The sequence below is a fragment of the Talpa europaea genome (assembly GCF_964194135.1).
Source record: "Talpa europaea genome assembly, chromosome: 1".
Taxonomy (NCBI): domain Eukaryota; kingdom Metazoa; phylum Chordata; class Mammalia; order Eulipotyphla; family Talpidae; genus Talpa; species Talpa europaea.
In genome coordinates, this window is record NC_140073.1 from 4,139,101 (window position 1) to 4,155,379 (window position 16,279).

At 63.4% G+C, this 16,279-nt stretch overlaps 1 protein-coding gene across 3 annotated transcripts; it reads left to right on the top strand.

The window, feature by feature from the left end:
- The first annotated feature begins 1,493 nt into the window (after positions 1-1,493).
- MAP3K11 (mitogen-activated protein kinase kinase kinase 11) lies at positions 1,494-14,835 on the top strand. Of its 3 annotated transcripts, none has more exons than XM_084235254.1 (10): positions 1,494-2,350; positions 6,611-6,828; positions 6,958-7,106; positions 7,200-7,375; positions 7,493-7,736; positions 8,199-8,312; positions 8,868-9,003; positions 9,089-9,180; positions 13,436-13,843; positions 14,449-14,835. In XM_084235254.1, the coding sequence occupies exons 1-10, from the start codon at positions 1,610-1,612 to the stop codon at positions 14,784-14,786; spliced, it is 2,616 nt and encodes an 871-aa protein (XP_084091380.1). In that variant the 5' UTR covers positions 1,494-1,609; the 3' UTR covers positions 14,787-14,835. The 3 variants fall into 3 exon arrangements, with proteins under 3 accessions (XP_084091380.1, XP_084091379.1, XP_084091381.1); XM_084235253.1 differs by having other exon boundaries at positions 1,494-2,345; positions 6,570-6,828; XM_084235255.1 differs by having other exon boundaries at positions 1,494-2,345; positions 6,648-6,828.
- The last annotated feature ends 1,444 nt before the right edge of the window (positions 14,836-16,279 follow it).

The window sequence follows — 16,279 nt, forward strand, 5'->3', positions numbered from 1 at the left end:
CAGAGGCGCATGCGCCCCACGGGTCCAGTTGGGACCCGGAAAAGGAAAACCTGACGGCATGAATGCGCAAGCTCGGGAAGGTGGTGAAGGGAGAAGAGTGGGGGAGCCCTTTGGGCATGCGCAGAGTCCTTGGCGAGGAGAAAAAGCTCAAAAAAAAAAAAAGTGCTTGAGCGCATGCGTACACCTAGGCGTTGCCAACGAAGCGGAGGCCACGGGACGGTCAGCTGAGTGACCATTGGCTACAGCGGAACTCTGCGCACAGCTCTTCCAATGAGTTACAGGAGGCGGGAAAAAGCAAGCAAGCGTGGGTTCCCCAGGGCCACAGAAAGAGCCCGGCTGTGCTTGAGCTGCCCTCCTGGCCCGCCCCTTTTAGCTACAGGACCTCAAACGTCAGGAGCGTCGTGCTCCCCGAGCAGCCTCTACTTCCGGGTCAGGGCGCAGACCTAGCGTGTAGAGAGCCACCCACTAGAACAGGCAGGAATAATCGAAACAGGATAACGTCGTTTTCTTAAAGTGGCAGGCTCGAGGCAATGGGGGTCCACGCAACGGGGATGAGGGCTACTATAGACACACCTAAGCGAAGTACAAGGCGAAGTTCGGGACAACAGTCACGGGTGTCCTCCGACTGGGGAAGGTTCTTGAAGTTGAGAGGAAGAAGCTGGCCTCAGCCCATTCCAGGAGCCTGAGGTGCCCCCAGAAGAGTCCACCTTCCGTCTCGCCCCCTCCCCATCCCGCCGGCTCTCAAGCAGCTTCTGGCCCACGTTCCAGACACGGAGAGAACGAGGCGCAGAGGAGAGGGGTCACGGCGTCCTGCCACTTCTTGACCGGGACCAAACCCAGACTTGGTTTGCCTCGCTCCCAAGCCAGGTTCTTTAGCCCCGTTTGCTGATGCGGTGGCAGCCCTGAGCAAGCTCCTCCGTCCTCAGTCTGCTGTGACGGGGGCCAGGGCTACCCTGTCCCTCCCGCCCCGCCTCCCCAGGAACTCCCCAGCCAGACGCCCGCAGCCTCTGGGAGGGGAGAGGTGCTCCCCGCCCGCGTCATCTGATGCTGTTTCCTGCAGGAGGGAGAAGAGCGGAAAAAAGTGAAACTCCACCCTCCACCTCTGCCTCCCGCCCCCGGGGCCAAAGTACAAAGGGAGGAGGAAGAAGGGAGCGGGGTTGGAGCCGTCGGGCGAAAGAGTCTGGCCAGGAAGAGGCAGTTCGGCCCAACCAGGGACACTCCAGCCACCCCCTGCACAAAAAGATCAAGCGGAGCCCAGGCGCTGCTCCTCGCCCGCCCCACCTTACACTTGGCGGGTGCCGAAGCCAGGCACCCAGGACTGAGGGACAGACGCCCAGGCCCTCCAAGCCGGCCATGGTGAGATGCCGGAGGCCCCGGGGTCCCACCCCCCAAGCCTGACCACACTGCCCTGGGCTGCCCGCCTCTAGAGACTGGAGATGCGGGGGGCCGGGAGGCGACACTCCTGGCTCCCCAGAGAGGCGTGGGTCTGGGGCTGAGGGCCAGAGCCCGAATGCCCAGGTTCCGGGACTAGGGCCTCCGAAGCCACCAGGGGCAGGGACCAGGGGCACCCCCAAAAAGGTCCCCCCACGCCCTACGCCGGCTCCCAGCCATGGAGCCCTTGAAGAACCTCTTCCTCAAGAGCCCACTGGGGTCATGGAACGGTGGGGGCGGTGGGGGCAGTGGGGGTGGCAGCGGAGGCTGGCCAGAGGGACCCCCGAAGGCAGCAGCTTATGCCAATCCTGTGTGGACAGCCCTGTTCGACTACGAGCCTAATGGGCAGGACGAGCTAGCCCTGCGGAAGGGCGACCGTGTGGAGGTGCTGTCCCGGGATGCAGCCATCTCAGGCGATGAGGGCTGGTGGGCAGGCCAGGTGGGCGGCCAAGTGGGCATCTTTCCATCCAACTATGTGTCTCGGGGTGGCCCGCCCCCCTGCGAAGTGGCCAGCTTCCAGGAGCTGCGGCTGGAGGAGGTGATCGGCATCGGTGGCTTTGGCAAGGTGTACCGCGGCAGCTGGCGAGGCGAGCTGGTAGCCGTGAAGGCTGCTCGCCAGGACCCTGATGAGGACATCAGTGTGACAGCTGAGAGCGTGCGCCAGGAGGCCCGGCTTTTCGCCATGCTGGCCCACCCCAACATCATCGCCCTCAAGGCCGTGTGCCTGGAGGAGCCCAATCTGTGCCTGGTGATGGAGTATGCGGCGGGTGGACCCCTCAGCCGGGCACTGGCTGGGCGTCGTGTGCCCCCCCACGTGTTGGTCAACTGGGCTGTGCAGATTGCCCGAGGGATGCACTACCTGCACTGCGAGGCCCTGGTGCCCGTCATCCACAGAGACCTCAAGTCCAACAACAGTGAGTTTGGGGAGCATGGGTGGAGGGTGGCATGGCCCAAGCACATGCCTACCCGATGCCAGCGCTACACTGAGCCTTCTGGGAGTCCGCTGGTAGCTTAGTTCCTGCCCTCAGGGGTCCCACTTGACCAGGGGTGCCCAAGGACTCATATGGGCCCTGGGGCAGGCATCCTTCACACCCAGTATCAGGAGTCCTTAACCCCAGCTTGCAGCCGCCAACTTAAAAAGCTGGGCTCCTGCTTAGCCATGGCCACCACCCCGAGGAAGCAGAGTTACAGACTGGCACTGCTCATCATCACCCCGCCCCCCAGAGTTCACGCTGGTGCTCTGGTCTCCCCTCCACTCATGTTGAGCAGCTCCTCTGGACAGAGATGGGGGGGTGGTGAAAGTTGGGGCCAGGGCTAGAATTCTGGCCCTCCCCCTCCCCATGGCTGTGTGACCTCTAGATGGTTTCAACTCACAGTCTCAATGTCAGGCTCTAAAAGGGTTAAGTGAAATGGCTTAATGGGCACAGCAGCCCTGGCATCTGGTGCCGGACATGCAGTGGGTCCCCAGCGGGGTAGGAGTGGACATCTGAGGGTTGGATCACCAAGAGGATCGCCTGAATCGGCCCTTGGGGTGGGCGTGGAAGGGCAAAGGGAGACTCAAGCGGCGAGGCACCCCCTCAACAGCCATCTCTGGCCCCCCACACTGCCCTGTAGGGGCCCAGAAGAGCGAGGAACCGGTTCCAAGGGCTTCCTGAAGCAGGCGGGCTTCCCACCAGGCCATAAGCGAGGCAGCGTTAGTGAGGCTGCCAGTTGGATGTCCAAACAGGGCCTGACAAGGGCAAAGGCGAGGCAGCAGGACCCAGCACAGCGGTGGAGCTTTGAGGTTGGGCCTGTAAGGGCCCCTGTATAGGCCACAGAGCACAAGGAGGTGCAGGAGGAGCCAGAGCTGCGAGCAGTTACTGGCGAGACGTGGATGGCTCTTGCAGGGGTGGGGATGGATATTTTGAGCTTCCTGACCTGGGCTGACCATGGACCAGAGGCTTGGAGGAGGCAGAACACTAGAACCCAGCTCTACTCAAATCCCTGCCAGGGCTGGAGGAGGTGGGGAAGGCTGCCAGCCACCCCACCCACTCCACTTACCCTTATCAGGGGGCACTTCCCACTTCTCAGCCTCACTTCTAGGCCCTAGCCATCGAGGGACCCCCACTCTCTGGCCCAGCCTGAGGGGGATTCCCCGAAGTGGGGGGGGAGGGGACTCCTGTTTTCTGTTTTTCCTCCAGTTTTCTTTCCAGAGAAAATGGAACAATAGCCCAGGCCCCTGCTCCCCACCCTCCCCACCGCTTCCTGCATTTCCTGCTGCCCCTGAGCAGGCTTCCTGCCCCTGCTCCAGCCTCTGTTCCCTCCCCAGCCCAGCTGCCTGCAGGGGAGGAAAGAACTGGGGGGTGGGGGGTTTGTGGGAGAGGAAGGAGCCAGGGATGGTACCCCCCTGTGCCCCCAGCTCTCCCACTTTCCTCCCAGAGTCTGGGGAGTGGCGACGGGCAGGCAGGTGCACTCAGATTCCCTGAGCCCGGCCTCCCACCTCACAGACCGCAGTCCTAGGCTCGGGGTGCCGTCTGTGGGATTGGGGGGGAGCCCCTGGGCTGGGGGGGCACAGGCAGGAAACAATGGCGTGATTTTCCTGGACAATGGGGGCCTTGTGAGGAAGCCTGAAGGGGAGAGGAGGGGGAATTCTCCAGGCCCACGAGTCACAGGACTGACCAGCCAGCCCGGCCTGGGTCTGACCTCCCTCGATTCTCCCCCAGAGGGCCCTCCCTCGCCCAGTTGGAGACCTGGCCCGGTCCTCCCAGAAAGCAGAAGTGGGGCCAGAGGAGGGAAGCGGAAGAGGTGTGAGCTGTTTAGGCCACTCCCGAGCCCCACAGAGGCCAGCCTGGGCGAGGAGGGGGCTGGGAGCCAGGTCCCTTTCAGAAGCTGGGGAGCCCTGGTGGGGAGCAGAGAGCCTGGGGGTCCTCCAGGTGACCCTGACCGCCCACTCCCCAAGGTCTACATCAGACACCAGAAGAGCCGTTTGGGTTGAGACCAACTCAAGGCTCTTGGAGGAAAGCAGGGGGTGCGGGGGTGAGGCTGGGAGTGAGGCTTGCAGGTGTCAGGACAGCCGGAGGCGGGAGGTGGCAGAAAGGTCACCGGTACAAAGATGTCCCGGGACTTGGGCCTCAGATGACCTGACCGAAAGGGAAGGCTGGCCGCCCAGCCTGAGCCGCCTGTCTGTCAGATTTTAGGAGGTACCATTGGGCCCGCCTGCCCCAGCCCCTGCCAGGAAGCCGCAGGGCTTGGTCCTCAAGAGGATGCGTGAGTTCTGGCACCACAGGGGGCCTGCGGTGCCCCCAGACTCCAGCACACAGACCCCTTTGCCTGGTCCCGCTCCACCCCCACCCCCTTCTTCAGGGGCTCATGCGTGGTCCAGTCAGGAGCCTCCAGCAGCCAGACGGGAGGCTGCTGCGATGCCAGGGATAAGTTGTGCTGGAAGGTGGGCGGGACAGAGGACACGGGAGACGCGCGCGGCCGGCTCTTGGACAGCCTGCGTGGACAGCGACAGGGCCTGGGCTAAGGCCTTAACAAGGCGGATCTGAGCACTCTAGGTCGATGTCGCCCTTGGCTCGACTAACTGTTCCGACTCAGCCCCCTTCTGGTCCAGAGGAGTGGGTGGGTCGCGGGGCCGGTCTGGATTAGGAGGAACTGCAGGAAGATTTACTGGGCACAGTGGGCCGAAGACGGTGTATGAACATCAGGTGGGACAGTGGCTGAGGAGTGGCTGGTCTCACCTTCAGGCCTGGAGCGCCCCAGGTGGGAGCCACCAGTGGGGAGGGGGCAGCTGGCCCCAGGGAGCCTGGGAGTGGTGGGCAGAGGTTGAGGAGAGGGAGGCTCTCAGGAATACTGGCACTGAAAGGGCTGAGGGTGGGGGAGGCCCTGGAGGAAACAGCGCAAGAGCCAAGGCCAGCGGGGAGGGGTTGGGCAGCAGGGCCAGATGCCCCCACGAGACCCAGAGAGCTTGGCTAGCCGCGGGGTCAGGGCTTGTGGCTTTACACACAGAAAAGTGAGTTCTCTGGTTCCGCCGCCACCTCAGAAATCTCCCCTCCCTGCTGTCCCCGCCCCAGTACCTGTGCTGTCCTCATCTGGTGCCGTCCCCTGGGCAGGAAAGCTGAGAGGCACGTGTTTGGCGGCGTAGTTGGCTTGGATGTCACTTCTCGACAAGGCAGTGGGCTCTGACCAGAACAGGCCCCTCCTGCCCTTGACCTTTGCTGTTCCTCTTACGCTTCTCATTAGAGCCATGTTTGTCCCGGCAAGAGGTTGATAAGTTGCTGCCTCTCCCCTCCATCCAGAGCATGGGGGGTCAAAGCCGAGAACCCCTGCCAGATCAGACCCTCCACTCCTACATTTGTCCCCAACGCCTCCTTTTTGGCCAAGAACCATGACATTCTCAGGCCCTCCCTTTCTCTCCATATCCAAGTACACGGGGGCGGGCTTTGGGGACTCTCTCTTCCCTCTGGCCGCCTGCACCAGCAGTGATGTGCTGAGGTGCTGGCCCTGCGGGGTTTCCTTTCTCGCCAGGAGTTCCCTGCTGCTCTTCACCCCCAGGGAGGAGAGGCCAGGCTCTCCCGCACCACCAAAAGGACAGGACACAGGTTTCTCTTGAAATCAAAACTACCCACGCTGAGAGGCTGCCCCACGGCCGATTTGGAGGCATTTAATATGGGGGGGGGGGCGGGAGGATTTTACAGCACTGTCTTTGCAGCCACAGAAACCAGGTTGGAATCTTGGCTGTTTGCATACATCGGCCACAGCCAGTCATTTTCCTGCTCCGTTTCCTCACCTATAAAATGGGAATGATGACGTCTGCCTTACAGATGTTTTAGCGCTCAGTGAAAAGTGCCTGGCCTCTACCGGCCCCTACGTCAGTGTTTCCCAGCATCGTTATCTTTGTCTAATTCTACTCCAGCCTGAGCCACCTGCCTCCCCTTTCCATAACGGTTCTTCTTTGGAATGAGCTTGTGCAGTGCTTACTAATTAGTAAGGTTCAGTTCTGAGCCTCCGGCAGTCAGGCCATGGGATTGCAAAGCTGGGAGTAAATTTTGATAGTGCGTGGGCCCAAGAGATTTTTCAGCAGCAGGGTCCGGAGCCCACCAGGGCTAGGTGTGCTCTCTAAACAGGAGCTCTGCAGGCAGGATCACCTGAGGACTCAGCCCCGTGTCTGTCAGATGAGTCTGCTCTGCCCGCCCCCCAGCCTGGAGGACCTACCATCCTGCTCTCCTTCTCCCCAGTTCTGCTGCTGCAGCCCATCGAGGGCGATGACATGGAGCACAAGACCCTGAAGATCACTGACTTTGGCCTGGCCCGAGAGTGGCACAAAACCACGCAAATGAGCGCTGCGGGCACCTATGCCTGGATGGCCCCCGAGGTCATCAAGGCCTCCACCTTCTCTAAGGGCAGCGACGTCTGGAGGTGCGGCCTGGGCGGGGGAGATGGGGCCAGAGGGAGGGCGGGGTCCAAACCATTAAGTTCCTGGTTGCTTTTGGGGTAAAGGGGCAACAAGGGGGTAGATGAGACGGTGACCCTTTGTCTCACCTGCAGCTTTGGGGTGCTGCTGTGGGAATTGCTGACAGGGGAGGTGCCCTATCGTGGCATCGACTGTCTTGCTGTGGCTTATGGAGTGGCCGTTAACAAGCTCACGCTGCCCATCCCATCCACCTGCCCGGAGCCTTTCGTGCAACTCATGGCGGGTAAGCGGCTGGGGCCCAAGTGAGGGGCAGAGCTCCTTGGTCCAGGCCACACCGACCCACAGGCCCCTTCTTCTGTCCCTCCTCCACACCCAGACTGCTGGGCGCAGGACCCCCACCGCAGGCCCGACTTCGCCTCCATCCTGCAGCAGCTGGAGGCACTGGAGGAGCAGGTCCTGCGGGAAATGCCCCGGGACTCCTTCCATTCCATGCAGGAGGGCTGGAAGCGCGAGATCCAGGGCCTCTTCGACGAGCTGCGGGCCAAGGAAAAGGTGCGAGGAGAGGGCGCCCAGGGTGGGGAGCGGGTGCCGCGGAAAGGAGGCTCCCGGGGCCGGGCTGGGGGCTCCGAGGGCTGCCGCGCGGGCCTGACCGTGTCTCTCCCGGCGCAGGAACTGCTGAGCCGCGAGGAGGAGCTGACCCGCGCGGCGCGGGAGCAGCGGTCGCAGGCGGAGCAGCTCCGGCGGCGCGAGCACCTGCTGGCGCAGTGGGAGCTGGAGGTGTTCGAGCGCGAGCTGACGCTGCTGCTGCAGCAGGTGGACCGCGAGCGGCCGCACGTGCGGCGCCGCCGCGGCACCTTCAAGCGCAGCAAGCTCCGCGCGCGCGACGGCGGCGAGCGCATCAGCATGCCGCTGGGTGAGGGCCGGCCGGCGCCCGCCATTGGCTGCGTGGGCGGGGGGTGGGGTCAGGCTTCGCTCGCCGCCCTGCGATTGGCTTGGAGTGTTGACAGGCTGGGAGGGGTGGGGCCAGGGGTGGGGCGGGGTTTTCCCCTTCTGCGGGCGGGGCCTGACGGAGTATTTGCATGACGGCCCGGGAGTGGCTGCGCCGGGAGGGGGCGGGGCTTGTGGAGGTCTGGGAGGCTGAGGGGGCGGGGCCGGGGCTCGCGCCGCGCGGCGGCTGAGCCGCCCCCCGCGCCCCGCCTTCCTGTACCGGGAGCCCGGGGTTTACCGGGCGGCAGTGAGGCTCCCCCCAGCCAGACAGCCCCTGGCCGAGGCGGGGCACTGCACTGCCTGCTGGCCTGGGAGAGCGCCGCGGGCCCTGCGCGCTGGGATCCTGCTGCTTCAACCACAAACCTGCGCCTGCTTCCCTCCAACCCAGACTTCAAGCACCGCATCACCGTGCAGGCCTCCCCCGGCCTGGATCGGAGGAGAAATGTCTTCGAGGTTGGGGCTGGGGACTCGCCCACTTTCCCCCGATTTCGGGCTATCCAGCGTAAGAAACCTGTTCCCTGCCTTCCCCTGGCTCTGAGTCTCTGCTTCCTCCTAACCCCGGCGCCCCTGTCAGTCTCGCAGTGGACTTCTGAGCCCCCCAAGCAGCGTTTACTAATTTTTCCTAGTCGGCTAGGTCCTACTCGTTTTGCTAAGTGCTTTGCTGTGTTAAGTTAGCAGCATAGGGGGTGACCCTGTGAGGGAGCTGTTATTACCGTCACAGAGAAAAGTGAGAACAGGAACGTCACGCGGCTGACAAGTGGCAGAGCCAGACTTCAAACCCAGGCCATCTGACAGGGCTTCTCACTACTGTGCGGCAAAAGCCCACTGAAGGGCCAGAGGAGACGCTCCATCCCCTTGGCCCCCCAGGGCCCAAACCCACCCACCCTGCCCCATTTCTGTTCCAGTTCTCTGGGCCCAGAGCCCACCCTGGGGACGGCCTGCTCCCTGCCCGGAAAGGTGGCTCCCGGAGCCTGTCTCTCGTGATGGGGGAGGACAAGGGTCAGGGCTTTCCACCTCAGCTCAGGCTTCAGCGGTTTCCCCTCCACCTCCTCCACAGTGGAACCTGCAGAACCAGGCCTGGCCTGGGGCCGTCAGTCCCCACGGCGTCTGGAAGACTCAAGCAACGGCGAGCGGCGAGCATGCTGGGCCTGGGGTCCCAGTTCCCCCAAGCCTGGGGAAGCCCAAAATGGGAGGTGAGTGCCCAAGTGCCCAGACCCCAGCATCAGCTGCCTCCCAGCAGCCCTGAGGCTCACTGAGCACAACTCCCCTCCTCACCAGGAGAAGGTCCCGCATGGAAGAAGCCACGTGGTGCCTGGATTCAGATGACTCATCTCCCTTAGGATCTCCTTCCACACCCCCAACTCTCAATGGTGAGTGGCCCTGTCTCCCCCAGCAGGCTCTGCTGCACTTCCTCTGTGGGCGCCACGGGGAGGCTCCAAAAAGCCAGCACACCAGGCAGGAACCCTGCACTCACGGCTCTCGTTCTAGAAAGCAGGAAACTGAGACTGAGATCGGCAGACGTGTCTTAAGACCTCAGTCTGACCTAGAGGCCCACACCTGAGCTGAATACCCAGCCCAGGCCTTAGGGGGCCCAGAATCTGGTCCCTGTGTCCAGGCCTGACCTAAGAATGTTCTCTCCTGGCCATCAGCAGGTTCGAGGAGGGAAGGAAGACAGGGGATGGGTCCCCCTATTTGGGACCCAAGTGAAGCTGGGCCCCAGTGGCCCAAGAAAGCACCCGCCTGGGGCAGGGGCAGGCCAGCCTGCCCCCCCATGCTGTGCAGCGCCCCTCTGGGGAGTCCGTCGGTGGGAAGGAGAGCGGAGGTTCAGAGGGGTCAGGGCCCATTCCCACCGCAGCCAGAGACATTGGCTTCCATGCTTGTAGCAAAGCTCACCGGGAATTGGTCGCAGGCTGCTTGGGGGCTCGGGCACTGGGCTCCCCGTGGCTGTCCTGTCCTCTCCTCTCCTCGGTGCTGCCTGGCACGGACAGGGGCTAGGAAGTTGCAGCCTCCCTTGTCTGTGGGTCCTTTTTTTTTTTTTTTTCTGTGGGTCCTTTTAGGAATCCCGGCTACACCTGCTTCTCATGGCAGCACCCAGGAGCTGGCTTGCCACTCTCAGAGCACAGTCCTGTTCGGCAGTGTAGACTCTCGCCCTGCACCCACCCGACCCTTCACCTCCACCAGCCTTAGACTTAATAACAGCTGGTGTTCACGGGCTGCCCCGGGCGCCAGGTGCTGCTGTGGGATGCAAACTGAGGTGCGGAGAGTTGAGTGGTTTAATGCTGAGCGCACAGCTGAATAGGGGTTTGAACTCAGATCTGACTCCAGAGCCAGGACCCTCGACGCCCATCTGGCGAGCCATATTCCTCTCCAGCAGTAGCATTGCCCTGAGCTGGCTGCGCTGCAGGAGCTAAACTGAGAATTGGAAGGTCAAGGGGGCTGTTTGGATTCACCTGCGTTTAGAATATACCAGGTCCAAAGGGTCATTGACTAACTTGGTTCTTCAACCCACACACGTGGGTTGAAACAACCCTGACCTTGCTCTGCACATTCCTCTGCCTTTGCCCTCCCCGTGCTCCCGGAGACAGAAACTTAAGGGCCTGGACCCCACCCTTGTCTAGCCTCCCTCCTTACCTGAGAGAATGTCCCCCGCCCCAGCCCAGCTGAGCACCGGTTCCCCTGGTGCAAGCGCACAGCCCAGTCGCCGTCTTGCACCCATGAGAGTACATGGTCTTGACCTTGCCGCTGTCTGCGTTGTCAGGAACCTGCCTGAGAATCAAAGAACCTGTGGGATCGTCCCAGGCATCACGGGGGCCCTACCTCCCACCCCCGTTCCCAGCGGTTCTGACCCCGGGGGCTGTGTGCAGTAAGCTGCCGTGGTGGGCACCACCAGCCTCCGCTGACCGCAGCTGCCCCGTGCGCCTGGTGGCCCTGCAGCCACTAGCGAGCCCGTGGCCGTGCCCTCTCTGTGAGGCCCCACGGAAACAAGTTCACCCCCACCTCTGGGGCAAGAATGATGGTGCTGTTTTCTCCTAAGCCACAGGGTCCCCACTCTTACCGCCAGGAAGCTTCGAGGTGAATTGAAATCCTAGCTGGGTTACCCTGGGCAAGTCACGTACTCTTGGGACCTCAGTTTCTCAAGCAATGGCTGCAGGAACTTCTCTCTGCTCTCTGTACATGACCTCTGTCTCCACTTCCCTTGGTCCCATTTTCCTTGCTTATGTTAAATGTCCCCCCCGCACCCCGTTCTGTTGAAACTCACTGTAAAGGCTCAGTGTCTTCACCCATAAGAGGGAGGTTCAACAACTGCTGAGTGGTAGTTGCGAAGATCGGCAGAGCGGATCCTTCCATCAAACATGGGCACATTTTATGAGCCAGCAGTCAACGCGTCAGAGTCCCAGAGGGCCCTGTCCCCAGTGGGGCTGAGTCTGTTGGAAGAACAGACTAGAAATTCGCCAGGACTGTAGCGAGTAGAAAGAGCTGGGCCCGGGCTGGGCCCAGGCTGGGCTTGTGTTGGGGTAGCTCCCACGTTGGGGTCCCGGTTTCCTGAAAGAGGAAAATTTCTGGGTTTCCCTCCCCTACACCCTGCTCCCTCCCCTTGACACCCTTGCGTGGGGTTGTCCCCACCAGTTGTCCAGCCCCAACTGGGTGCCCGCCCTTCAGTTCATTTCTGACACCAAGGAGTAGGGTCCAGTCAAGGGCGCCCCGCAAGTCTGTCTACACCTGAGGCTGGGCCAGCTCCTGTGTTTCTGACTGACCGGGCATCAGGGGTTCCCGTGATCCCTTCCTCGGGTCAGATGACTTGCTAGATTGGCCCGTAGAAGTCAGGGCAGCGCTTTACTTACTAGACGACCTGTTTGTTATGAAGGACACAGCCCGAGGACAGCCAGATGGAAGAGGCACAGGGCAAGGTCTGTGGGCGGGGCGGGGCTTCCACGCCTCTCCCAGCACCTCCGCCTGCTCACCTGCCCCAGCTCCCCAAGCCCCTCTCCAGGGTGTCCCTCTCCAGGGCGTCGTGCAGCTTCCTCCCCCCAGCCGTGGCAACCAGGCTGCCTGTCTAGTTCTTCTCCCCTCCCTGAACCCCATCCTCTAAAATCCCATGGTTGGGTCCCTTGGCAACCAGCACCCCCTCCCGTGGAGCTTCCCAAAAGTCACCTTGATTTAATTCAGGTGTGGTTCTGAGGGGCTTCCTACACACAACGAGAGGTGCTCTTTTTGCCTTTACCACTGTTAACCCGGGAAAGTGCCAGGACGTCTGTGCCAGGAATGAGAAGTGAACTGTTAGGTATATTTCTTACAACAGATCACAGTATCACAGCCACACGGAGAAGAGGTGCCATCTCAGTGGGTCATGAGGGTACCTGGAGGTGCCTGAAAGCCTAGGTGGGAGCAGTGTGCTAGGACAAGGAGGTAGTGTGTGCACAGGGGGCTTGGCTCACCTGAGCGAGAGGAAGCCTGACTGGAGCGGAGGGCCAGGGGCTCACAGGCCTGAAGCGGCCCGGCCTGCCTCCCCTGGGTTAGTGGAGCCCAGGACAGCCCCAGCACGGCGCTCAGTAGGTGTTTTTAGAAGTGGGAGCTGTATTTGCGCCAGGGCTGTGGAGAAACACCCTCCCCCCAGCCAAGTCCTGCTTCTTAGGAGAAGCTCCCTTTTCCAGCTTTGCGTGTCTTCCTCCCAACTCCCAGCCCAGGGCCCCCTCCCGCACGCCCATGCCATGTGGGCCCAAGAGGAGGCGAAGACTTTCTCCCGGTGGCAGTGGCAAGCCACAGCGGGTTCTAGAGCCAAGGAGGACCTGAGAAAACCCCAATTTGGGGGTTTTCTCCAAAAAAATTGGGGTTTTGTCAGGTCCTACCTCATCAGTGAGGGTTCCCCAGCCCCTTCACCACCAGGGGTCTAGACTGGAATCAGGCAACTGAAGACCCACACATGGGACACGAATGTCACAAAATTCAGAGCCACGCCTGGCGGTGAAGTGGTGGAGAGCCGAGGCCCCACTGCCTGCCTGGGGCCAGGTCCGTTCCACCTTCCCTGGCTGAGCAGCCCGCAGCCATTTCAACCTGAAGCCACAGGAATGAGGGTCAGACAACATAATGCCCCTGAATCGTTAAGTTCAGGCCGGACGATGGACCCTCTGAGCCTCAGCTTCCTCCTTTCTGGACCCGAGGCGGTGGGTGTGCCTCCTGGGCGGTCATGTGGGTCATGGGCCTTGGAGTGGACCTTTGTGTCCCACACCCACCCCGCGGGCAGGTGGGCCCAGGACACAGGGCCTGGTTCCAGCCTGTGGCCAGCCTGCCCTGATGCTGCCCGGCTGGCATCAAGGCCAGACTCGGCTTGCCTCCTGGCCAGAGAGGGGCTAAAGAGGGCTTCTCCCCACCTCTTTGGGCTCCAGGGCAGCTGGCCGCCTCCCCAGCTTTGCTCCTGCAGGTTCTTCTGCCTGCACTGCCCTCCCACCCTCACTCGGGAAGGCAGGAATGTGTGTGGAGAGCAGGCTTGTGGGGGAGGGTATAGGGGAGCAGCGAAATGAGGGAGGATGGCAGGGAACCGAATTCAGGCCTTGTTCCAGGGCCACTGAGGGTCCAGCCAACCTCTCCAGAAAATAACCTGACCTGTGCCACCCCTCACCCCCCTAGGTAACCCCCCGCGGCCGAGCCCCGAGCCGGAAGAGCCCCGGCGGCCAGGCCCCACGGAGCGTGGCAGCAGCTCCGGGACACCCAAGCTGATCCAGCGTGCGCTGCTGCGCGGCACCGCCCTGCTGGCCTCGCTGGGCCTCGGCCGGGACCTGCAGTCCCCCGGGGGGCCTGGCCGCGAGCGTGGGGAGCCCCCGCCAACGCCCTCCACGCCGCTGCCCCCACCTTCCCCCGCCGAGCCACCCCCATCCCCGCTCATACGCTTCTCACCCAAGAGGCCGGAGGCCCCCGCCTCCCCGCTGAGCCCTGACGCCCCCCGCCCTCGCACCCCTGCGCCTCTGCTACTGGAGTTGGGTGTCCCCACTGGCCAGCCGTCAGCCAAGAGCCCCCGACGCGAAGAGGAGGGGCGCGGTGAGTCTCCTGGGGCCCGAGGGTCGGGGGCCCGGTGACATGGGGAAATCAGGCCTGGGCCACAGTTACCTGCTGGACCCCGAGGCGGGCCTTCAGGGCAGCGGACCCCTCTAGGGAACTGAGTTCCCAGGCCAGCAGCCCAGTGGTGGGGCTGGGGTGTGGTGGGCCAGACCAGAGGGAGTGGGGGCCGGCGACCCCTCCTGGCTGGCTCTGCGCCTGCACCCCTCCCTGTGCTGTCAGCACTGGTGCTCTAAGGACCATGGCAGCTGTGAGCGCCACGGGCTCCTCTTGTGTCCGCTCTCAGAGGAGGTCATTCATGGCGCCGGGCCTTAAATGTCGAGGACCGGGCCTTAAATGCCGTCCTCTTGACGGGCTGCAGCTCCCACCAGGTCATGGCAGAGCTGGGATTCAAGCCCAGGCACTTGGGCTCCAGAAACCTCCCCCTTCACCACTACCTTGTAAACAGCTACGCTGGAGCAAAGGGGGTCATGGAAGCTGTGAGCCAAGCAGCTCACTGTTCAGGTGGGGAAACTGAGGCAGTGCCTCCCGGAGACACCCCAGGAGTTGGCGGCTGCCTGACTAGGTCCTTCCCCCGCCCTTCACAGGAAGCACTGTCTCACCCCCGCCTGGGATCTCCCGCTCCGCTCCCGGCACCCCAGGCACCCCACGCTCCCCACCACTGGGCCTCATCAGCCGTCCTCGGCCCTCACCCCTCCGCAGCCGCATCGATCCCTGGAGCTTCGTGTCCACGGGGCCACGGCCTTCGCCCCTGCCCTCTCCACAGCCCGTGCCCCGCCGGGCACCCTGGACCTTGTTCCCAGACTCAGACCCCTTCTGGGACTCCCCACCGGCCAACCCCTTCCGGGGAGGCCCTCAGGACTGCAGGGCGCAGACCAAAGACATGGGTGCCCAGGCCCCATGGACGCCGGAGGCAGGGCCCTGAGCAGGCCGGCTGCTGCCTCACGCTCCAGCTGCCCTGGAGGAGCCGCATACACTGGAACGGGAGCCGGCAGGCCTTGCTTCTCCCGGGGAGCCGCCCCGCACGGGGCCAGGAACACTACACTGCACAGGAAGCCTTCACACTGGATGGGGGGCCTGCACCCCCACACACTTGCAACCTGTGGGTCCCCGACTTTCCTGCCCTATGGGGCCCAACACTGTACCCAGCTGACTGGGAGGACCAGAGCCTGTCTCAGGGAATCGCACCCAGGTGGTGCGGGGGAGGGGAGGCGCGGGCGAGGGGCCAGCCTCAGCTGCCACCAGCACTTTGGACCAAGTCCTGTGACTGGGGCCCCTGCCCCGGGCTTAGTGCTTAGTGACCCCTACCCTGGGGTCATCTGGGGCCAGGGGCTCTCTGGGTGCCTTCCTGCTGCCCCAGCCGGGGCTGGGGCCTCGGCCTTGGGATCCAATGAAGCCAAATAAACTCATAAACTGTTTCCCCAAGCACAGCCTGTCACCTTTCTGGGGTACCGGGGCTCCAACCTGTCACAGGACCCTGGGGACCTCCTGCCCCCGATAGGGTGGGGGCACGTCGGCCTGGGCTTGGGCTGGGGCACCTGGCACCACACTCCTGCGATCAAGTCCACTGGCCTCAGGCGTTCAAGGCTCTTCTCAGCACTGGGGCACTGGCCTTGCCCGCCCTTCCGCCCTCCCCAGGCCACCCCCACGGTTCAAATGGCTGGTCTCCCTGGTGGCTCCCGCTGGCCTTCTGGGTCCAGCTGCACTGTCCTCTCTGAAGATCACTCCCACCCCGGGCGGCGTGCTGACCTTGGGAGCCCCCCCCACCCCCCGGCCCTCTGGGCAGCGCAGGAAGGCTGCCCGCCCTGCGGCTGGCCCGCTCAGCTCATGCTAGCCCGGGGGTTCTGGGTACCAGCTCCCAACCAAGCCCCAGGGCAGAGCCCTCAGGAGTTGAGCCCAGGCCCCTCCCTGCACACCCGGGGCAGCAGCGGGGCTCACTGTGTCTCCAGCCTTCGGCGGGGCAGGCGTTCAGGGGCCCAAAAAGCTCTGGGAAGGATCCAGAATGAAGACAGCATGTGCCAGGCGCACTGGGCATCCTCCACTCCCCCAGCCCTGGGCCCCTTCCCCTCTGACTCCACTGCTGCCCGGTAGCGCCCCACGGGGACCCTGGGGTCCCACTTGTCCTCACGCCCCATGGCCAGACCCCCAGCACCACACCCACTCACCCCACCGTGACTGGCGGGTGCCCCAGATGCAGCGCACTCCTCCGAGGAGCAGTGCCCTGGCTGCCTCCCCCGGAAGCCTCCCTGCCATCACCCCGGGCCTTCCCTCGGGGGGCGCGTGACGGGTCCTGCCGTGGACCCCGGGAGGGAGGGAGGGAAAGGACGCGACTCTCCTCTTGCCTGGTGGCCCAGGACCTAAGCTCCGGGTGGCGGGAGCGCGCGGAACCCAGTGTGCCCGCGGCCCCATCAGTGGGAC